Here is a 24,721-nt window from a genome sequence, read left to right on the forward strand (position 1 = left end):
CGGTGCCCTCGGTGCTGCGCTGGCTCCCCCGTTCGCGTCCGCCGCCGCAGGGACTTCGGAGGTCTTCGGGAGCACTCGGGTTTCCGTAGACGGGCCGCTCCATACTACGCACGCACGCGTCATAGAGGGCGCTCGCGCATCCGTAGTATGGAGCGGCCCGTCTTCGGGAGCCCGAGTGCTCCCGAAGGCTTCCTTCGGCTGCGGAAGTGGCAGTATTTGACCGAACTGGTCGAATACTGCTACGGGGGATCCTGCGCGGGACCGGGCACCGGGAGAGGAGAGGGAAGGCTCATTAGGACCGAGCCTTCCCTCTCCTTAGGTGAGTATCTGACTTTGATTTTTAAAGTGGTAACCATTCATTTTAAAGTGGACCCAAACTAAAAATACAAGATTTCAGAAATAAAATCTATTTTCTAAATTATAATAATAAATAGCAGCCTTTTTTCATTTGCATGATGACAAATATAAAATATTTTACATTTATTGGAGAAACCCCTCCCTTCCTTTCATATTGCCGGCAAATAATCCGGCAAACTGGTGGAGTAGATGGTGTCCAACAAAGGAGGAATTGCTAATGGCTGCCACCTGTATAACCCTAGTTATGCAAATAGGAGGGTAAAAAGCATGCACTGAAATGCTCATAGGCTTGAAGGAGTGTTTATTTATCTTGGTAAAAATGATACGAAAATATGAATATGAAAATACATATGAAAAAAATGTTTAGTTTGGGTCAGCTTTAAGGTGAGGAACAATAGCCTCAGCCTGTGCTCAGCTGAGATGACGCGGGAGGCTGGGATCTCTGACGCATTGGGCCCGCTGTACATATGCTAGATTCTCGACTGAGAACCATCTAGCATGCATATAAAGGCTTATTCATAACACTGTTCAGCTGGATTCCACAGGCGTCATTGCTTCAGGTCTGTGACTTGCTAAGCAGTCTGGACAAGGAGCTTCCACCAGAGCCTCCTATGTGGCCCACATAGGCAGTTGGAAGCAAATAAGCAGTTGGAAACAGGTGTTCTTTCCGACAATCCAACCAGGCTCCCACAGTGTGAGGTCAGTTCCTCAGTGCTGTAAGGTGCTGACATCACACTGTGGGAGGGGTTTCACCATAATATCAGCCATACAGAGCCCCCTGATGATCAGTTTGAGAAAAGGAATAGATTTCTCACCGAAAAAGGAGGTGTCAGCTATTGATTGGGATGAAGTTCAATTCTTTGTTACAGTTTCTCTTTAAGGTGGGTTTTTTTTTTAAATGAGTGAAAGAGCATATACGCAGCTATATAATCACTTTTCTACAATTTGATTTTAATGGTTTTCTTAAAGGTTTTTTTTTATGAGGAGAGGGAACAGAATTGTGGTTGTTATAAGAACAATGCTCTTTCTGTTACAGATTGCTGCGCAGGTTGGCCATGCAGCCATTGGTTTATATCAAATCTTGTTAAGGGATTCGAAGACCAAAGAGGTGGCTGAGAAATGGGATGAATATGGGTGAGTGCAACTGGTGATCTGTATCACTATTTTCATTGTCAAATGACTTTATTTAGTTTGTACTTCAATGACTTAACATATTTTACTCAAGAACATTTTTAAAGGACACCTGAACTGGGAGGGATTTTGTTAGGCTTGGTGGTGTATTCTCCACAGTCAGCATGCACCGCATGAGCTGGCGTGGAGGAGGTACACACACTAGCACCAGGAAACAGGCTATCCTTAGTATAGTGGAGGGGAGGACTGACTCCAATAGGAGATTGTGGCGCACAGAGCCGGTGCAGATCCGACAGCCACAAACAATACTTTCGCGATAACGTCTCAGCGCAAAGTAGCGCTGAGCGCATACACCAGAACTGAGGAGATCAGGGCAGGTAGACAGAATGAACGCTTGCTAGCTAGCCGCTACTTAGTGACAGCAAGCGTCCACAACAAGACAGACTGGAATGAGGCAGCCAATGCGTTGCAGCGATGGCGCGCCTCGCAAAGACAGGACAGGATAGTCAGGAAATAGCAGGATCAAGATAGATGAACGTAACACAGACAAATATACAATAAGTATGTTTTCCTAGCGTATTACAATTACAGCTATCAATGAAACTATTTGTAACATGTATATATCGGCAATGAACCGATATATGACATAAGCAGGAACACTGACTAGGACTGGAGCAATACAGGGAACAGGACTCAGAAGGATTCGTTATCTCTTTGCAGAGATGAACGCAATCCCCAAAACAGAACCAGGAGCAGGATAACTAACTCAGCACGGGTGATCACGATACGCGCAAACAACCAAAACGTGCTGGAAAGCTGACTAACTGAACACAGGATATAAACAGTTCGTGTACGTATACATCAGCGACACTGATGAATCAACGTAACACGAATACAAGGAAAATAACAAACGTGCTGGTATGCATATATATTGGCAATGAACCAATATATGATGCAAGACCAGCAAAGTATCTTTAGAACAAGAAACACGATCTGGGGCTGAAGCAACAGCAAGACAGGCTTAAACTGAAGCTATGATAACCCGAGGAGTCCTGCAGGAAGCAGATCTTTATACTGAGGTCATCCAATGGAAGCAGACATGCAGATTCCCACACAGGTGAATGATAATCAGTCACAAGCTGACAGCAGGGAAAGGCAGACAAAGCTATGCAGCTTGCATGGAAAGAGATCAGAACTGCCTGAGCTGCAGCACTACTACTGCCAGCAGTACCTGCTGTAGCAGCGATCATGACAGATTAGGAGGCTGCCATATTTTTTTCCTTTTAACCAATACTTGCTGCTTGGTGTTCTGCTGATTTCTTTGGCTGCAGTATTGTCTGAATCACACACCTAAAACAAGCATGCAGCTCATCCTCGTGCTTGTGTCTATGGCTAAAAGTATTAAAGGCAGTGGATGAGCAGGGCAGCCAGGCAATCTGCATTGTTTTAAAGGAAATAAATGCGGCAGGCTCTGTATCCCTCTCAGTTTAGGTGTCCATTAATAAATTGTTTGGCGCTCCATCTGCTGGCTTAAAGAGATTCTGTGGTGGTTTTTTATTTTCTGTTTTTTTTCCCCTTATTTTCTCATATCAGCTTAAAGGGAACCAGAGATAAACGATTCACACAAAATAAGCATATCAGTTGATAGCTTGTAAAGAATAAATGCTCTACCTCATAATTTCGCCACTCTGGTGTGCCTTTTTGAGTGTTTTTTGTTTTTTTATCCATTATTGCTCCAGGAAATATCCAATATGGCCACCGGCTCATATCTCTTCTGCTTCCAGGTTATAAACTGTTCTGGATGTGCTGTCTATAGACTATAGACGAGCAGGGCTGCAGCCTTTCATCTGTCTGCTTTCAACTATTATTCTGGTATGCTTTGTGGCTGCCTGTAGGAAGTGTCTCTCATAGAAATGAAACTGCATACAGTAGATAATGATGACTGGCTGCACACTGCACACAGATATACTTGTGTGTGTCAGAGCTTCTTTCTCGGCAGCAGCAGCCCCTCCCATATCAACAGCTCTGAGTATGAAATCTGAGCCAGGAAGGGGGCAGGCTTGGTCTTGAAAAGACTCCACAGAAGAGTGACTCAGCTATAATGATTCCAGGTCAAACATAGACTGAATCAGTGGATTCTTATCACAGTTGATAACAGATAGATTAGACTGAGAAGAATAAAACTAAAAGCAGGGTAGGTGTTTACTGTCATGTTCCCACTGATAAATGTAATAAAATACATGAGGGTGCTTCCTCTCTGGTTCTCTTTAAGAGTTAATGCCTAAGTGAAATTGCCGCATCCCTGCGGCCGATGACAGATTTATTACAGAGGATTAAGGTAGCCCTACACTGGACGATTTACCATTAGATTCGACCAACTGACAGATCCCTATCTGATCGAATCTGATCAGAGAGGGATCGTATGGCTACCTTTACTGCAAACAGATTGTGAACCGATTTCAGCCTGAAACCGTTCACAATCTGTTGTGGTGGTGGTGGTGGTGCTGCTGCCGCCGCTCCCCCCCCCCCCCCCCCGCCCGCATACATTACCTGCTCCGCCGGCACAACTCCAGTCCCCAGGTCACCGCTGCTCCGTCTCCGCTCTGGTCTCCGGCCCCGGCATGCTTTACTTCTTCCTGCCCGGCAGGAAGTTTAAACAGTAGAGCGCCCTCTACTGTTTAAACTTCCTGCCTGGCAGGAGGTACTGAAGCATGCCGGAGACCAGCGCGGACACGGCGCAGCGGTGACCGGGTGTAGACGTGCCGGCGGAGCAGGTAATGTATGCGGCTCTATTGCGTCGGTCGTCGGGTACTCGAACGCCGCTAGCGACGCGCTCCCTACCCGCGGGCGATCGACGCTAATTTTCCGCACTGAGCGATCGACGGGATCAGACGAAAAGGATCGAAATTCGTAGCGCGTATGATTGGCAGCAGATTCGATCCCAGTGATCGAATCTGCTGTCGAAACGGCGGCGAATCGGGCCGGTGTATGGCCACCTTTTTAGCCCTGCAAAGCTCTGGGGCTCGCACACTTCCTCAATGAGGCAGAGCTTTAGGCTGTAGCTCTACTTTCTCCGCAGTCAATCTCTGCGGATCGCCGCCTCTCCCCGCCTCTCTGTCGTCTTTCACAGAGAGGGGCGGAGATTCATGGAGATTGATTGCGGAGAGGCAGAGCTACAGCTTAAAGCTCAGCCTCTCCAGGAAGAGAAGCCCTGCGAGCCAGAGCAGCACGATCTGCGACCTGCAAGTGGTGGAACTTTGCAGGTCGCTTTCTGTGTAATAAATCACTCCTCTTAAAGAGACACTGTAAAAAGAAAAACGTCTCCTGGGGTTTTTTTTTTACCTCGGGACAGGGGAAGCCTCCGGATCCTAATGAGGCTTCCCCTGTCCCCCTCTGTCCCACGGGGGTCTCCCTGCAGCCCTTCAAAGCCGGCCCGACAGATCAGACAGCCTGTTCAATATTTACCTTTCCAGGCTCCAGCGGGGGCGCTGTTGCTGCTCTTTTGACTGAGATAGGCGGAAATAGCCGATCTCCGTTGGGTCCGCTCTACTGCACAGGCGCAGGAGACTTGCGCCTGCGCAGTAGAGCGGCCCGATTGAGATCGGCTATTTCCGCCTATCTATGTGGGAAGGAGCGGATACTGCGCCTGCGCTGGAGCCAAAAGGTAAATATTTACATCGCCGCCACTCCGGGAGGATTTTCGCCGCCACCGTGGGGCCGAGGAGGACGGGAGAAGCCTCAATAGGATCCGGAGGCTTCCCCCACCCGAGGTGAGCACCCCCCAGGGGAGGTTTTTTGTTACAGATTTTCTTTAACAGGCTGATATGAAAAAATGACAAACTGTTAGTGCAAGAAAAGCCTGGTTTTGCTGTTGTGCAATATAGTGGCGTAGTGGTTAGCGCTCTCGCCTTGCAGCGCTTGGTCCCCGGCTCAAATCCCAGTCAGTTCAACATATGCAAGGAGATTGTATGTTCTCCCCGTGTCTGCCTGGGTTTCCTCCAGGCACTCTGGTTTCCTCCCACATCCCAAAAACATACAGATAAGTTAATTGGCTTCCCCCCTAAATTTGGCCTAGACTACGATACCTACACTACAGACATATAACTATGGTAGGGATTAGACAGTTGTGACAAGCCAATATATATTCTGTACAGCGCTGTGTAAGATGTCTGTGCTATATAAATACTAAACAATAATACATTGTTCCCCCTCTCTACCCTGCTCACCGTGAACCCCTCTGCTAAGCAGCTTGGCGTCATCCCTACTCCCCTCCCTGTAGCAACAGCACATGCTGGTCCCAGTCCCTCAGGCGACATTGCAGGGGCTGTAATATAAATGTATTACTAGCCTGTAGGCTGTTGCTATCTGGGAGGGAGGGAGGGGGGGGGGGGTAGTGGGCTGTGCAGGGACGTACAGTGTGGGCGGGGAAAACCATGCACTTGACCATCGCTCGAGTGAAGCAAGCCAATAGTCAGCGGCCACTATACAGACTGGATTCTTACCGGCTGTCTTGGCTGAGTTTCATCTAGTGTGTGTACAGAGCTTAAAGCGGACCCAAACCAAACATTTTTTTAATTAAAAATATTTAGTTGCACCACTCTGACACATACAAAGATAAATAAACACTCCTTCAAGCCTATGAGCATTTCAGTGCATGCTTTTCACCGTTCTCTTTTCATAGCTAGGGTTATACTGGGGGCAGCCATTAGCAATTCCTCCATTGCCGGACACCATCTACTCCACCAGTTTGCCGGAAAAATCCCGGCAATTTGAAAGGAAGGGAGGGGTTCCTCCAATAAATGTAAAATATTTTATATTTGTCATCATGCAGCTAAAAAAGGCTGCTATTTACTATTATAATTTAGAAAATAGATTTTATTTCTGAAATCTTGTATTTTTAATTTGGGTCCACTTTAAAGGGAACTGAGCACCAGCAAAAAAAAGAAAAGAAAAAAATGAACCTCCCCAGAAGGTAGACTCATAAGACAGTATAGTGTTAGGGAAACGGGGCTTGGGGGGCGGGGGTAGTTTGGGAGGCTACTCATGTAGCCTTCTGTCCCTGTAAAAGCAATGCATGCCAGGAGCTGTAGTCCATGCATCTCCCTGGCAAGAGATGTACTGAAGCCTACATACAACTCCCAACATGCATGTATTGCGGCGGGGACCTCGGCTCTGCAGCGGGATTCTTTAAAATGCAGCCAGCTGCAGCACTACGGTGACTATCGTAGGTAAGCTATGGGGTGCCCCCTAACCCCTGCCCCCCCCAATGGCATACTGTTTTACTAACCTCCCTTATGGGGAAGTTCTTTTTAAAAAAATTTCTGGTGCTTGGTTCCCTTTTAAGTCAGGGATGTCAAACTGGTCCATCGAGAGCCGAGGTCCTCACATATTTTTGATACAGCTCAAATGAATTGATGGGTCTGAATCAGGAAAGGTGGGGTCCATCAGGTAGAACACATTCCTCTTTCTCAGTCCGTCCTAAACACTGGCATGGATCTGCCCCTCCAGGCCTGGAGTTCAACACCTGTGCTTTAAAGTGAACCTAAAGTCAAATGAAAAAAACGAGATTTACTCACCTGGCCTCCTGGCCGCAATAGCAGCATAGGGGGCGATATACAGGCTGGGAACGCAAAGAATCACTCGCGTTCCCATGCCTGTCGGCCGGTGATGGCCAAACCGGAAGTGTTCGCCGGCGGGTGCAGGAGCATCTGAGCGGGACTGCGAGGGCACCGATCGGCTGCAGGGGGCTGAGGGAAGCCCCAGGTGAGTAAATCTCGTTTTTTTTTTTCATTTGACTTTAGGTTCACTTTAAAGCAGTAGGATCAGCCATACTATGCCAGGGAAAAAAACACATATATAAGTAGATAAATACTTGATCTACTTGCATAACATGTATTGTACTGTCCATGTTTTGATTTCAGTGAATTTTATATAGTAAATGAAGAGAATTCTGTTCCTGGTGGGTAACATATCTTTTGCCCAGGGCGTAGCAATAGGGGTTGCAGAGGTTTTCACCGCATCGGGGCCCTTGGGCCAAAGGGCCCTCCCTCAACTACAATATTAGCTCTATATTGGTCCTGTGCTTATAATAATCATTCTATAGATACTTTGAATATTGGTAATCATTAACAAACTGTTCCCCATCCCCTTTTTGCACCTCAAACATTGTAGTTCAAATTGGCAGGTTTTAGTGCACTGTATCAATTGTTATGTATAGAGTGCTTGGGGGGCCCCATTGTAAAACTTGCATCGGGGCCCACAGCTCTTTGGCTGCACCACTGCTTTTGCCCACAGTTTGAGGCTAAATCTTGATGTCATTTCTGCCCTTAACTTTTTATTTTTTTCTCCTTCAGTTGCTGAGTCACCTCATACTTGCTTGTAAACACAAGTGAGCAGAGGATCGTGTTTCAGATAGGCAGCTAGGCAGGGAAATAAATGGAAGAGGAGAAATATAGATAAAAAGAACCCCCAGCATGCAACTGTTTGGCACTGACTATTAAAGGGCCAGTGCTCCTAAAGTATGTGATAACTACAAACCATAACAGCAGAAAAAGTTTTGAATGCAGGATTGGCAACTTAATACACTCAGACCAGTTGCTGTTGAAATTTGATTTTTATGGTGACAATCCCGCTTGAAAGCGAACCCGAGCCATAGCTCGGGCTCAAAAACGGATACCTACTATGAAGAGAGGGAAGCCCCATTGCTGCGCATGGACCTTCCACATCGTGGCCGCATGGCTCCTCTTCAGATTAGAAGCTCGAGCCCGCGGCTCTGTGCTACTGCGCCTGCATGCTCGAGCGTTTACTGCTCGGTCATGAATGCAGAAGAGGACCCATGCCTTGTTGCTAGCCTTCAGGGGGGCTGTGCCCAGTGAAGGGGACAGCAGACCACCGAGGGAAGCCTCAATAGGATCCTGCGGCTTACCTCTCTTTAGGTAAGTAGCTCATTTTATGTACCTGAGCGTTGGCTCTAGTACACTTTAGCAGTGTCTTCTGTTAGGAGATAAGTCCACATTTTATCTGCTACAGAGAGTGGCTTCTTAACTCAAATGGGGCCAGGTTTATTCTCCCCACCTACTTATACAGTGGTAGCCTATGAGGTAACCTGCATTGTGAGTATAGCTCCATTTCTGCATTTAGGCATCATCTCCATTAACAAACTTACTGTCCTATAGAATGCTCTTGGTTCTTGCACCCGAGGGTCCATATCTTATCTGGTAATCCCAAGGATGAGGAGTGGGGAAAATGTCCTCGACTGGGTCACAAATAGCTGTGAAAACACGAGAGGTCCTAACTTTTGTTCTGATTCCGATCTAAAACTATTATTGTTTAGTACTTCTATTGCGCTGACATCTTCAGCAGCGCTGTACAGAGTATATTATCTTGTCACTGACTGTCCCTCAGAGGGGCTCAGAATCTAGTCCCTACCGTAGTCAGATGTCTGTGTATGTATGGTGTAGTGTATGTATCCTAGCCTAGGGCCAATTTAGGGGGAAGCCAATTAACTTATCTGTATGTTTTTGAGATGTGTGAGGAAACAGGAGCACCCGGAGGAAACTCATGCAGACACGGGGAGAACATACAAACTCCTTGCAGATGTTGACCAGGCTGGGATTCAAACCGGGGACCCAGCGATGCAAGGCGAGAGCGCTAACCACTATGCCACCGTGCTGCCCTACTAAACTGCCGTGAATGTAATTTCCTAGAGTCGGGATGTAAAATGTGTTTAGTATGAAAATGAACAGCCTGACTCATGTTGTCGTATAAAGACAGCTCTTTTTATAGCGCAGTTTTACCAGTGTGAGCTGCCGATCATTGATTATATTTAAAAAAAAAAACCTGTTAACAGAGCATGTCATGTAACTTCATGTATGTTTAAAGAGCACATCCAGTATAAAAGAAAGAGACCCTCGTGGTGGTGGTTCTACTGAGACTCTGGCCCACCCCAGCTCAGCAGCCACGGAATAATTGGTGGCTGGGGGCGAGCCACGGCTTTGCAGGCGGAGGCTTCCCAAAGAGCTTTGGAAACATGGCAGTTGCTGCACTCCTGAGGGAGGGAAGGCGGGGCGTCATCTGAGAATAAATTATGGTGAATCAGTTCATTATTTATCCCCTAACCCCCCCCCCCCCCCCCTCCCCATCATTAAGACTGGAGGTACTCTTTAAAGAGAATTTAGTTCTGTAATGGTCTTCTTCATACAAGTGTTATGATCTTCCTACAGAGCGAAAAAGATTGTCCTCCAGGGTGCCAGTACCGCCCACCTAATGCAGCTACAGGCCCTGGCGATAAGTCTGGATCTGCCCACATACATGGTGCAAGACGCAGGCCGGACCCAGGTAACGTAACATGGCTCTGTAGCAATGGCTGCACTCTTTGGAAACTGACGGTTAAAGGGGAGATCCAGAATGTGTTATGGGAGGAGTCATTGACTAAAAACATTCATTTACTGCTCCTTTAGGGATGGCAGTGCTTAGAACTCACAGAGAAACTTGTGATCAGTTTTATCAGCTGATAGATTTGTAAGGCTCTGATTTGCTGGTCATGATCATGTGCTAAACCAGGAAGTCCTCGCAGCAAATCAAAACATTACAAATCTGAGCTTATCACATGCTTCTCTGTGAGTTCCCCTAAGCACTGCCATCCCTACTTTTTATGTGAAAAGCAACACATTTTCTATTTTTAAAAAAAAATATGATACGTGTACAGTGTTCTCCCCAGGCTGTTTTAGCCGGGTGCTCCACCCGGCTAGTTTTGGTGAGCACCCGGCTGTTATCAGCTCACCTCCTCCTATTCTGTAAGCAGAGTTGTGCACAGAAGCACTGGCCTTGTATTCTCTCATCTTGCCCCACCCGGCTACTTTTTCATGCCACCCGGCTACATTTTCATACCACCCAGTTAGAAAAAAATTCTGGGGAGAACACTGCGTGTAAAAGCAATGCAAAGGAATAGAAAATACAACAAATTTTACATTGAAGTGCATCTTACGCAGGAGGTGACTCAATTGTTCCTGCAGTAAAGATTGCATGCAGTCTGAGTGGATTGATTAATCAAGAACATACACCCATTTCGAATGACATAGTAAACATTAAAGAAAACCATATACCATATATACTCTCATATAAACCGACCCGCGTATAAGCAGAGGTACCCACTTTCCCTCAAAATCAGGAAAAAGTGAATGACTCGTGTATAAGTCCCCGCCATAGTAGACAGATGTGCCCCCAGTATGAGTCAGTCGTCCTCCCTATTGCCAGATGTGCCCCAAGGATGATACAGCTGTGTCTTAAGATGCCACTAGATGATGTAATAGATATGAGGCACAGCAATCGCCACACAAGAAGAATCCCTTATCATTACATTGACAATTGACACGTTGGTTGCACGCTCTGATTCACAAGCCAGGGGACACGGGTAGTCTTGAGCAGCGCACTCTGCACACCATGTTGCAGGGGATGGGGGCACAGACACAGCAAAGAGCCAGCTGGTAAGAGCAAGATCACTAATGCACGATCCTTATGCACCTCTGCCAGTAACAGAACCTGCTCCACCATCCGTTCTGCTCCGCTGACTCGCATATAAGCCGAGGGGGTAACTTTTTTTTTGGGCACATTTTTTTTGTGCTGAAAAATTAGGCTTATAAGCGAGTATATACAGTAACACTATAATTGCTGTGAATAAAACAGGATGAAAATATCTTAAGAGATAAAATGCAAGTACATAAATACAAAAATAAAAAACAAGTGTCAGCGCCAAGGCAGAAGGCGACCGCAGCCGAGAAGGACAATGTCCAAAAGTCCACACAAGCAATGAATATATAAAGTCAGCGCAGGTCTATAGTAATACAGCTTTCATCATTTTTTGGTATACAATATCTTCGAACAAAAGGGTAAAGAAGCAAGGCTTACCAGATTCCAACAACCCACATTATAAGGTTGTAAACGAATTTGATAGGTGGCCCGCAGAACTTTCAAATGGTGTCGTTTCACCAGCGATGTTGCACACTACAGATTCCTCCGGAATATAGTAGATATCCTGAGATCGCAGAGACTCACCAAAGGGGAGTCCAGTAGGATAGTGACATGAAAGAGATGTACGGCACATCTAAGTGTAAACCGTCTTTATTACATAACAAGTAAAACAATTAAAAACAAGGATAAAGGAAAACTCACATACGGGGCCCGTGCACTGGGAACCCCGAAAAAGTAGCGCGCATAAAATGGTCAATAGAAGACCTCAAATAAAATGGTGCCGCCTGTCGCCTTCCCAAAAAATGTATACCAAAAAATGATGAAAGCTGTATTACTATAGACCTGCGCTGACTTTATATATTAAGTACATAAATACAACCAGAAGGAAAGCAGTAGTGATGCACATATTTGGCTACTTAACAGCTTCCGGACCGCGCTAATGGTAATATATGACCTGTTATGCCTGCCAGTGTGTAGATTTCAATTAGCCTGCCGCTCCCATCGCTGCAGCCCACTCGCTCTGCTGTCATAGCGATGGCAGACTTTATCACACTGTGAGCCTCAGAGCCTTTTCACAGTGGCAGCATTTCTACTGCAGCCCACCGCTAGGGCAATGTAAGTCTATGGGGCCTTTTCATACCGACGCAGCACGTTGCCACGCAAGTGACAGTTTGGCCGCATCCCTGACTCGAGGGCAAACCTACGTTACTGCCTGGCTCTGTGGTGGACCAGAATTTGTGCAAGTCTATGGCAACGCTTGTTCTTTTAAATGCCTGGCGCAAGTTTTACACTTTGCGGAAGCGTTTTTTAGCAATACGTTTTACCACACGTGATCGCTTTGGCCACAGCAAGTGTGTCTCTTCCTGCTTGGCCGGCTGCCAGACTGGGATTACCGCATAGTAAAGGACAACTGAAGTGAGTTATCGTAAGAGAACAGAGGCGCCAGCAGGATAAAAGGCAACAAAAGTTTTAAAATTTGCTGGGAGGCAGTGGTGGACTTGCCTCTGGAAAGCAGACTCAAAATGCTGTCTGAATTAAACAAATAAATGTATTATTGGTACCCCAAAAGATGCAACGCGTTTCGCAGGCACAGCCCGCTTCTTCAGGCAATAAGATAGGGCAGTGATGGCTAACCTTGGCACTCCAGCTGTGACAAACCTACAAATCCCATAATGCCTCTGCCTCCCTGAGTTATGCTTAGAGCTGTCAGAGTGTTGCAATGCCTCGTGGGACTTGTAGTTCCACCACAGCTGGAGTGCCAAGGTTAGCCATCACTGGGATAGGGGACAAACAGTAGCTCGTCAGTAGCACGAATAGCGCCTCTCAGAGGCACTATTCAAGATACTGACGAGCTACTGTTTGTCCCCTAAACTGAGAGGTATATGGATGTTTCCTTCTAAACAATACCAGTTGCCTGGCAGTCCTGCTGATCTCTTTGGCTGCAGTAGTGGCTGGATCACAAACCTGAAACAAGCATGCAGCTAATCCAGTCTGACTTTAGTCAGAGAATCTGATCTGCATGCTTGTTCAGGGGCTATGGCTGAAAGGATTAGAAATACAGGATCAGCAGGAGAGTCAGGCAACTGGTATTACTTTCAAAGGAAAAATCCATATCCTTCTCAGTTTAGGTTCCCTTTAAGGTGGTAATCCCCGAAGGCTGTTTTTGGCGGAGCGGCCTCCAGGCAGTGTGGAACTGGCCTCACACTTTAGTCACCAATTATGACACTGATGAAATTGCACCCATACACCATAATAACTTCCGGGTGATAATTTAAAACCTTACCATACACCTGTCGTACATCGTCCTTTCCCCTCTGCATGTCAGTGCGTGTTGGTGGACGAGAGTGCAGAGCATTTGTTAGACATTGAGTTGGCTGTGTATATTTAACCCTCTGGATACCAGCAGCGGCGAACACATCTCTGTGCCATGTCATTTCTCATTTGAGCTCCAGGTCCGTTATGTCACGGTTCAGGGGGATTTTTTATTTTTTTAACCCAATTAGCACATTTTGAACTGTTAAATCTCGCAGCTTTTGTTTTTATTTTTTTCCTACCCTGTGTAAAAATTTTTAGATCAACACTTTTATAATAAATGCGCTTTTTAATTATGTGCATATTCCATATGCGTGCCATTGGTATGCAGGCATTTAACCACTTGCCGACCGCCCACAGCCCATGGGCGGCGGCAAAGTGGACGCCTAAAGGACCGCAATACGCCTTCAGGCGGCGCGTCCTTTAGGCATGCCGGGGGAGCGATCGCGTCATTGATGACGCGCGCTTCCCCCGGCAACTGGCTCCGCCCACCCGCCGTAACATCCCGCCGGCCATACGGAAGCGCCGGCGGGATGTTAACCCCGCGATCGCCGCTACAAAGTGTATAATACACTTTGTAATGTATACAAAGTGTATTATACAGGCTGCCTCCTGCCCTGGTGGTCCCAGTGTCCGAGGGACCACCAGGGCAGGCTGCAGCCACCCTAGTCTGCTCCCAAACACACTGATCTGCCCCCCCCCCGCCCACTAATCGCCCACAGCACCCCTCAGACCCCCCCCTGCCCACCCCCCAGACCCCTGTTTGCACCCAATCACCCCCCTAATAACCCATCAATCACTCCCTGTCACTATCTGTCAACGCTATTTTTTTTTTATCCCCCCCCCTGCCCCCTGCCCCCTCCTGATCACCCCCCACCCCTCAGATTCTCCCCAGACCCCCCCCCCAGACCCCCCCCCCCCTGTGTACTGTATGCATCTATCTTCCCTGATAACCTGTCAATCACCCGTCAATCACCCATCAATCACCCATCGATCACCCCCTGTCACTGCCACCCAACAATCAGCCCCTAACCTGCCCCTTGCGGGCAATCTGATCACCCACCCACACCAATAGATCGCCCGCAGATCCGACATCAGATCACCTCCCAAATCCATTGTTTACATCTATTCTCTCCTCTAAACACCCACTAATTACCCATCAATCACCCATCAATCACCCCCTATCACCACCTGTCACTTTTACCTATCAGATCAGACCCTAATCTGCCCATTGCGGGCACCCAATCACCCGCCAACACGCTCAGATTGCCCTCTGACCCCCCCTTATCAATTCGCCAGTGCATTAATTACATCTGTTCTTCCCTGTAATAACCCACTGATCACCTGTCAATCACCTGCCAATCACCTATCACCCATCAATCACCCCCTGTCACCCCCTGTCACTGCCACCCATCAATCAGCCCCTAACCTGCCCCTTGCGGGCAATCTGATCACCCACCCACACCATTAGATCGCCCGCAAACCCGCCGTCAGATTACCTCCCAAATGTATTGTTTACATCTGTTATCTTCTCTAAACACCCACTAATTACCCATCAATCACCCATCAATCACCCCCTATCACCACCTGTCACTGTTACCTATCAGATCAGACCCTAAGCTGCCCCTTGCGGGCACCCAATCACCCGCCCACACGCTCAGATTGCCCTCAGACCCCCCCCCCCCCCCTTATCAATTCACCAGTGCATTAATTACATCTGTCCTTCCCTGTAATAACCCACTGATCACCTGTCAATCACCTGCCTATCACCCATCAATCACCCCCTGTCACTGCCACCCAACAATCAGCCCCTAACCTGCCCCTTGCGGGCAAACTGATCACCCACCCACACCAATAGATCGCCCGCAGATCCGACATCAGATCACCACCCAAGCGCAGTGTTTCCATCTATTCTCTCCTCTAAACACCCACTAATTACCCATCAATCACCCCCTATCACCACCTGTCACTGTTACCCATCAGATCCTAATCTGCCCCTTGCGGGCACCCAATCACCCGCCTACACGCTCAGATTGCCCTCAGACCCCCCCTTATCAATTCGCCAGGGCATTATTTACATCTGTCCTTCCCTGTAATAACCCACTGATCACCTGTCAATCACCTATCAATCACCCATCAATCACCCCCTGTCACTGCCACCCATCAATCACCCGCTGTCACTGCCACCCATCAATCAGCCCCTAACCTGCCCCTTGCGGGCAATCTGATCACCCACCCACACCAATAGATCGCCCGCAGATCCGACGTCCGATCACCTCCCAAGTGCAGTGTTCACATCTGTTCTCTACCCTAAACACCCACTAATTACCCATCAATCACCCCCTGTCACTGCTACCTATCAGATTAGACCCCTATCTGCCCCTAGGGCACTCAATCACCCGCCCACACCCTCAGAATGCCCTCAGACCCCAGCCCTGATCACCTCGCCAGTGCATTGCTTGCATCTATTCCCCCCTCTAATCACACCTTGAGACACCCATCAATCACCTCCTGTCACCCCCTAGCACACCTACCCATCAGATCAGGCCCTAATTTGCCCCGTGTGGGCTCCTGATCACTCGGCCAAACCCTCAGATCCCCCTCAGACTCCCTTCCGATCACCTCCCCAGTGCATTGATTGCATCTATTTTCCCCTCTAACCACCCCCTGAGACACCCATCAATCACCTCCTGTCACCCCCCTAGCACTCCTATCCATCAGATCAGGCCCAATACAACCTGTCATCTAAAAGGCCACCCTGCTTATGACCGGTTCCACAAAATTCGCCCCCTCATAGACCACCTGTCATCAAAATTTGCAGATGCTTATACCCCTGAACAGTCATTTTGAGACATTTGGTTTCCAGACTACTCACGGTTTTGGGCCCGTAAAATGCCAGGGCGGTATAGGAACCCCACAAGTGACCCCATTTTAGAAAAAAAGACACCCCAAGGTATTCTGTTAGGTGTATGACGAGTTCATAGAAGATTTTATTTTTTGTCAAAAGTTAGCGGAAATTGATTTTTATTGGGTTTTTTTCACAAAGTGTCATTTTTCACTAACTTGTGATAAAAAATAAAATCTTCTATGAACTCGCCATACACCTAACAGAATACCTTGGGGTGTCTTCTTTCTAAAATGGGGTCACTTGTGGGGTTCCTATACTGCCCTGGCATTTTAGGGGCCCTAAACCGCGAGGAGTAGTCTAGAAAACAAATGCCTCAAAATGACCCGTGAATAGGACGTTGGGCCCCTTAGCGCACCTAGGCTGCAAAAAAGTGTCACACATGTGGTACCGCCGTACTCAGGAAAAGTAGTATAATGTGTTTTGGGGTGTATTTTTACACATACCCATGCTGGGTGGGAGAAATTTCTATGTAAATGGTCAATTGTGTGTAAAACAAATCAAACAATTGTCATTTACAGAGATATTTCTCCCACTTAGTATGGGTATGTGTAAAAATACACCCCAAAACACATTATACTACTTCTCCTGAGTACGGCGGTACCACATGTGTGGCACTTTTTTACACCCTAAGTACGCTAAGGGGCCCAAAGTCCAATGAGTACCTTTAGGATTTCACAGGTCATTTTGCGACATTTGGTTTCAAGACTACTCCTCACGGTTTAGGGCCCCTAAAATGCCAGGGCAGTATAGGAACCCCACAAATGACCCCATTTTAGAAAGAAGACACCTCAAGGTATTCCGTTAGGAGTATGGTGAGTTCATAGAAGATTTTATTTTTTGTCACAAGTTAGTGGAAAATGACACTTTGTGAAAAAAACAATAAAAATCAATTTTCCGCTAAGGAATACCTTGGGGTGTCTTCTTTCTAAAATGGGGTCATTTATGGGGTTCCTATACTGCCCTGGCATTTTAGGGGCCCTAAACCGTGAGGAGTAGTCTGGAAATCAAATTCCGCAAAATGACTTGTGAAATCCTAAAGGTACTCATTGGACTTTGGGCCCTTTAGCGCAGTTAGGGTGCAAAAAAGTGCCACACACGTGGTATCGCCGTACTCGGGAGAAGTAGTACAATGTGTTTTGGGGTGTATTTTTACACATACCCATGCTGGGTGGGAGAAATAACTCTGTAAATGGACAATTGTGTGTAAAAAAAATGAAAAAATTGTCATTTACAGAGATATTTCTCCCACCCAGCATGGGTATGTGTAAAAATACACCCCAAAACACATTCTACTACTTCTCTTGAGTACGGCAATACCACATGTGTGGCACTTTTTTGCAGCCTAACTGCGCTAAGGGGCCCAAAGTCCAATGAGCACCTTTAGGCTTTACAGGGGTGCTTACAAATTAGCACCCCCCAAAATGCGAGGACAGTAAACACACCCCACAAATGACCCCATTTTGGAAAGTAGACACTTCAAGGTATTCAGAGAGGGGCATGGTGAGTCCGTGGCAGATTTCATTTTTTTTTGTCGCAAGTTAGAAGAAATGGATTCTTTTTTTTTTTCTTTTTTTTTGTCACAAAGTGTCATTTTCCGCTTACTTGTGACAAAAAATAATATCTTCTATGAACTCACTATGCCTCTCAGTGAATACTTTGGGATGTCTTCTTTCCAAAATGGGGTCATTTGGGGGGTATTTATACTATCCTGGAATTCTAGCCCCTCATGAAACATGACAGGGGGTCAGAAAAGTCATAGATGCTTGAAAATGGCAAAATTCACTTTTTGCACCATAGTTTGTAAACGCTATAACCCAAACCAATAAATATACACTGAATGGTTTTTTTTTTTTATCAAAAACATGTTTGTCCACATTTTTCGCGCTGCATGTATACAGAAATTTTACTTTATTTGAAAATTGTCAGCACAGAAAGTTAAAAAAAACATTTTTTTTGCCAAAATTCATGTCTTTTTTGATGAATATAATAAAAAGTAAAAATCGCAGGAGCAATCAAATAGCACCAAAAGAAAGCTTTATTAGTGACAAGAAAAGGAGCCAAAAATCATTTAGGTGGTAGGTTGTATGAGCGAGCAATAAACCGTGAAAGCTGCAGTGGTCTGAATGGAAAAAAAGTGGCCGGTCCTTAAGGGGTAGAAAGACTGTGGTCCTCAAGTGGTTAATTAGCAAGAGTGCAAAAAAAAAAAAAACCGCTTCAGCATTTCAGAACTTCCGAACAGGAACACGTGCTATTTGGATAAAAATCCACTCGTATAGCAAAGCTAGCGCTCAGCTTCACTGATGTCACATCGCCAACTCCCACCCGAAATGGAACTGTGCACAGAAGCCGCAGAGGCTGCTGCTACCCTGCGGAGAGGTTAAACATGCACCGCCGGCAAACTCTGCACCCTCCCGCTTTCTCCCTCCATCCTACACCCCCAAAGGAGCGCTTTGGTTTTAGTTCACAAAGCATTAACGCATGGGGTAATGCAGAAAACAGATGACTTTAACAAACATTTAGTGCAATGTCCATTCATGGCAAGCTGAAGTTACCATCCAGCGAGGTAAATGACTGACTTGTGCAGTAAATACCTCATAAATACCTCAACACAGGTCAGTAAATGTCATTTCACAAAGATTTGAGCATGGGGTAAAGCCAAGAGATGTTCAGTATTTTCCTCCTGCTCTGATCTGTCAGAAACAAGCAAATGGGCAGCACGGTGGCATAGTGGTTAGCGCTCTCGCCTTTCAGCACTGGGTGCCCGGTTTGAATCCCAGCCAGGTCAACACCTGCAAGGAGTTTGTATATTCTCCCCGTGTCTGCGTGGGTTTCCTACAGGCACTCCGGTTTTCTCCCACAACCCCAAAACATACATATAAGTTAATTGGCTTCCCCCTAAATTGGTTACCTGAAGAAAATTTATGCGTGCTCTAACACCAAGTCTAAGGGCTCTTTTCCACTATGAAATGCGATCGCGATTCCGATCGCGATCGCAATCGCGTTTCAATTTCCACCATGCGATAGCGATTGCGATTGAGCTACTATACTCATTATAGTACAGCTCAATCGCATACAAAACGCGGCAGGATGACGATTGCGCTTTGACCAAAATCGCATCGCAATCGGATTGCACTAATGGAAATTGCTGCTGCAGTTTCCATTAGTTTAATGTACCTTGCGATTTGCGATCAGAAGCAAATCGCAAATCGCAGGCTAGTGGAAAAAGGCCCTTAACCCTAGCAAGTCTGGCTCTGCAAATCTGGCTCAATTGGCTATTCATGAGGCAATACTCATGCAAATATGCATTTGCTTTCACATGCCAAACTATGCAGGGTCAAAAAACCAATACCGCAAAGCGGTCGCCCTGCGGGAATTAGTTCATGCCACATAAGCACTATCCAGGAGCGCCACGGGGAGGCTTCCCAATGCCCCCATGCAACCGGGGGAACCGCGGGGTCCCAGGCACTCTCACCGCCTGGGAACCGCAGCTGTACCCCGGAGGGGGAGGCTGGGTGGTGCAGGCGACCCCCCCCCCCCCAAGCGTGGCCAGCGCCGGGGGGAGCCGTCCGCTCCAACCTCCCAATATTAAAATGAGGCACTTACCTTAACGTCCATTGCGTTCTGCTTCATGCGCATTAACTTGGGGGCACCACATGAGAAAGGAGTGAAGCATGGGTCACCCCAAGCTTTAGAGCTCAGGGCTGGCTCACACACAACACTCCAGAGGGGGGGGGGGGGGGGACAGGTGCAAACAACTCACTCCAGGGCTCACACCACCAGAGCAAGCCATCTTCCACCTGCCTCCAAAGGTTACAACTACAAAAAATGCTTACCTGAAGAAAATGTATGCGTGCTCTAACACCAAGTCTTAACCCTAGCAAGTCTGGCTCTGCAAATCTGCCTCAATTTGCTATTCATGAGGCAATACTCATGCAAATATGCATTTGCTTTCGCACGCCAAACTATGCAGGGTCAAAAAACGAATACCGCAAAGCTGTCGCCTTGCGGGAGTTAGTTCATGCCACATAAGCACTATCCAGGAGCGCCACGGGGAGGCTTCCCAATGCCCCCTAAATTGGCCCAAGACTGATAAATGCTTAGATATGACTATGGTAGGGGCTAGATTGTGAGCACCTCTGAGGGACAGTTAGTGACAAGACAATGGCCTCAATTCACTAAGCTTTATCAAATGTTTGATAATATACTTGACAAGTAAAATCTAATTTTGATTTCACTAAGGTGTTATAGATTTATTGAACCTTTTATCAATAAAACATTTGATAAATCTATGACACCTTAGTGAATTCAAAATTAGATTTTACCCATGAGGTAAATTATCAAAAGTTTGAAAAAACCAATATACTCTGTACAGCACTGCATAATATGTCGGCGCTATATAAATTTTTCAATAAATGGAATGCAATAGCATTGACAGACCATAAAGAGCAGAGAGCCAATAGGAAGAGCCCCGACCCTCCTGCTTTTCACCCCATTTGATCCGATGCACTGCGCGCAGGACTTCAGAATGGCAAAGCAGGAGTAATTCAAAGAGCCTTTTTTTTTGCATCATTTTAGATATGCAGATCTTTATAGTGAATGGTTAGGTCGTTCTCCAGAAAAAGTGTTGTTAGGGTCACCAATGGGAGATTGTTAGCAGCCCAAACTGATAATCGCCCTGTAGGAGGTTGTAATGCAACTTGGGAGGGAGGAAATGGCGCTAAAAAGTATAAATCATTTAAAACCTGTTCAAAACGTTACAGGAACTTGCCTCAGGATTCCACATAGTTTAGGGTAAACAGAGGTAACTTATTTATAGAAAACCGACAACTCGCTTCACCGGAGTCAACCAACTTCCTCGGTGGTCAGTAAGTAGTGCCTGTCCAAGCCGTGCAATACTTGTCCTATGGCACTTTAATGACCTGAGGGAGCGGGTTAATGCTCCCTGCACACTGCATACGATTCCGATTTTTAATCGGATTTTACATATGATTCCGATTTTTAATCGTTACTGCATGCTGCGTTTTTTCCTCCGCTTTTCTGTTGATTGCATTCAGGGAAAATCAGAATTGCAAATCTGAATCGGAAACTAAATCGGAACCGCAAAACGGATTTGCAGTGTGCAGGGAGCCTAAGTGTGTTATACTTTTTGGTGAACCTCCTTCCCTCCCCTATTAAAATTGAAGCTGCCATTTGTACAGGGATACTCAGTCCTTGATGTGTTCATTGGGGACCTGTCAGGTGTCGCTTTGCCAGGTCGGTGGTGAGGGTGCCCTGCTGGGTTTGTTACTCCGAGTTCCTTTTAAGAAATTTGTAAAATGTCCTTTTGTGTGTTTTTATCTTTCCAGATAGCCTCTGGCTCGCATACTGTCCTCAGCATCATGGGAGAGGAGGAGACTGTCAACAAGGTGACTGGCAAATTGAAGCTGCTGAACTGAAGACTGGCAGGATAAGCAGGAAGCTGCTGGTAGGAAGGCCCTCAAGATGTTAGCCAACGCTTCCTCCTTAAACTCTGTGAACTACGACTTCTGCGGAGAGGTCGGGGAAAGCTGCAGGATTTGTCTTGACTGAACCGCGCCAGCAGGAAGCGCTCCATCACCACTCCTCCCGCAATATGGAACTGCACCAACGAGAGAAGTAGCTAGTGAAAGTGCTAATAAGCAGCACTAGTGGAATGTGAGCTGCCGTCCGTCTTCGTTCGTACCACTTGTAGTGTGTTATCATAGAGGCCCCCGTGACTGTGTAACAAAATCTGTGGGCCCCTTTACACTTGTGAGATTCCCCACAGATTATTCCATGCTCCTCCCCTCCACAGGTAAGCAGTGAACCAATCCAGTGAGCTGGAGCCCATGGAGGTAATGCATACTGCTGTAGTGATGTGTGTCCTTGTTTCAAAGCAAGTTTGGTTTGATTGCATTGATGCGTATGGTCAATGGCTAAGCATGTGGCATGCGCTTGTGTGCATAACTCATTCAAACCACCAAGTTTACAAAACTTTTTTTGTTTTTTTTTTTGTTTTACCTAGGGAAACCTGTTTCCGAACAGGTGTTAAAAGAGAGTTAACTGCTTGTACCTGTATAAATCTTAACTTCATATGGAGGCTGCCATCCAACATTCATGTCGGGATGCATGTCTCTACTTTCTGAAGAAAGCCCAAGTTCTGGCAGGTCTCCTCCATTTTTTGAAGGAAGGCACATTTCTAGCTTTCCTGTGCAGCTTATCACTCTATTTGATCCACTTTCTGAAGGAAGGCAAAGTTCTGTCAGATCTCCATTTTCTTAAAGAGAATCTGTACTCTAAAATTTTTACAGCAAAAGCATACCATTCTATTCATTATGTTCTCCTGGGCCCCTCTGTGCTGTTTCTGCCACTCTCTGCTGCAATCCTGGCTTGTATTTACTAGTTTTAGGCAGTGTTTACAAACAAACTAACCAGCTTGTGATAGGCTCACATAAGCAGAGTGTGTGAGTCATACAGAGCCTGCAGGAGGCCTGAAGAGGGTGTGTATCGCTTCTATCCAATCACAAGCAGCCCTGCACATTCCACACATTCAAGCCCACAGAAGGAAATAGATTAGATCATATGACCGAGATAACACAGCCACTGTGCAATTAGGAAAGGCTGCAGTAAGCCAGAGCACATTAGAACAGGCAAAGAAACTTATAGGATAGAAGAAATAAGGCTGAATATTTTGTTAGTCTCTTTAAGGAAGGCTTAGATCTGGCAGGTCTCCACTTTCTGCAGGCAGGCCAAGTTCTGGCAGGTCTCCTTTATCTGAAGGCAGGCCAAGTTCTGGCGGGTCTCAGCTTTCTGAAGGCAGGTCTCCACTTTCTGAAGGCAGGACAAGTTCTGGCAGGTCTCCTTTTTCTGAAGGCAGGTCTCCTTTTTCTGAAGGCAGGCCTCTTTTTTCTGAAGGCAGGCCGGGTTCTGGCAGGTCTCCTTTATCTGAAGGAAGGCCAAGTTCTGGCAGGTCTCCTTTATCTGAAGGAAGGCCAAGTTCTGGCAGGTCTCCTTTATCTGGAGGCAGGCCAAGTTCTGGCAGGTCTCCTTTATCTGGAGGCAGGCCAAGTTCTGGCAGGTCTCCTTTATCTGGAGGCAGGCCAAGTTCTGGCAGGTCTCCTTTATCTGGAGGCAGGCCAAGTTCTGGCAGGTCTCCTTTAGGGCTGGTTCACACGGGCGTCTGCTGAGCTTTTGCTTGGCATTGCGTTCAAACGCCAGCGTTTAAAAGCTAGCTTTTGAAAGCTTTTGAAAAGCGTTCAAGGCTAGCAGTTCTGGTCTCTGCTATTGTTTCCTGGCGTTTACTGCCTCTGAAAGCAGCATGTTGCTTTTGAGACTAGACGCAACACTGGGATCTACTGCCAGGCTTTCATGAAAGCCTGCAAAAGCCAGCTCTAAACGCTCCCATTCACTTGCATGGGATGGCAGTAGATCCCAAAAAACGCTGCGTTAAACGCCACAAAAACGCCCGTCTGAACCAGCCCTTATCTGGAGGCAGGCCAAGTTCTGGCAGGTCTCCACTAGGGATGATCAATTACATGCAAATACTACAGAGTTTATGCAAATTTATGAACATTTTATGCAAATAATGCAACTTGAAATTGGACCAATCAATTTAAACCTGGGTGGGACTTGATTGGTCCATTTTCAAGCTGCATATATTTGCATACAATTTTACATAAATTAGCATAAACTCTAGTATTTGCATATCATTGATCATCCCTAGTCTCCATTTTCTGAAGAAAGGCCAAGTTGTAGCAAGCCTCCAGCTCTCACTGTTAGTTGTTAAGGCCATTGATCATGTTAACTTGGCAATAATGAGACCTGGAAACAGGTGCAACAAGAGTTCATCTTTCCTCTAGAAAGTGGATAACTGTATGAATGAGCTCCCCAAGTTTTAGGGAAATTCTGATGACTTTAAGCTACTTGCACACCCTCCTGGTAGCCAAAGTGATTGTAATCCTCTCCGGTGGAAATCCTAGGGAGTGTAGAGTGGTCCTCGCACGTTGATGGAGTGGTCAATGGTGAACCATCGTGATAGATTACTAATGACTAACCTCTGATTATTCTTGAGAGAACTTCTGCTGAAATGGGCAACTCTTTCTCGTCCACCCCTCACCTCCCCATAGAACAGAATATGGGAGACAGTAGAGCAGTATGTCTGAGCTGTCACTCAGAACTATCAGACAATTGTTTTGGACAACCGAAAGTGTGTAACTCTACACAGATGTAAACAATCATCTCTCCAGTCACATGACTTTTCCTGGATAACCTCGTAGGAGGAATACAGGTTTGCTTTAAATCTGTCCTGCAGGAGATTGCTGAAATCTACACACCCCAAGGCTTGCATCACTTGAACGATTCCCTGAGGAAACGGTGTACCCAGCAGGGAGTCACCAGAGTGTAATTCCAATAGCCATCAACAGTTATATGCGGTTTTGCCCCCAATAACTGATAGCAAAAGGATTCAGCTTGTGAGTCAGCGATAGAGGTTTTACACTGGCTAATGGAGGCACATTTTAGTAAATCCCTGTTGACAATCTTGTGACT

The 24,721-nt window shown here is 46.6% G+C and overlaps 1 protein-coding gene across 1 annotated transcript in view; it reads left to right on the forward strand.

Moving 5' to 3' along the window:
• The window catches only part of LOC137543682 (probable peptidyl-tRNA hydrolase 2), a 31,804-nt gene extending 8,201 nt beyond the window's left edge, over positions 1-23,603 (forward strand). The window contains exons 5-7 of the mRNA XM_068264804.1: positions 1,394-1,491; positions 9,711-9,825; positions 21,523-23,603. Of these exons, the coding sequence (XP_068120905.1) occupies positions 1,394-1,491; positions 9,711-9,825; positions 21,523-21,612 (303 nt within the window). The 3' untranslated portion in view covers positions 21,613-23,603. The remainder of the gene's footprint in view (positions 1-1,393; positions 1,492-9,710; positions 9,826-21,522) is intronic.
• The last annotated feature ends 1,118 nt before the right edge of the window (positions 23,604-24,721 follow it).

Source organism: Hyperolius riggenbachi, unplaced genomic scaffold (genome assembly GCF_040937935.1).
Source record: "Hyperolius riggenbachi isolate aHypRig1 unplaced genomic scaffold, aHypRig1.pri scaffold_164, whole genome shotgun sequence".
Classification (NCBI taxonomy): domain Eukaryota; kingdom Metazoa; phylum Chordata; class Amphibia; order Anura; family Hyperoliidae; genus Hyperolius; species Hyperolius riggenbachi.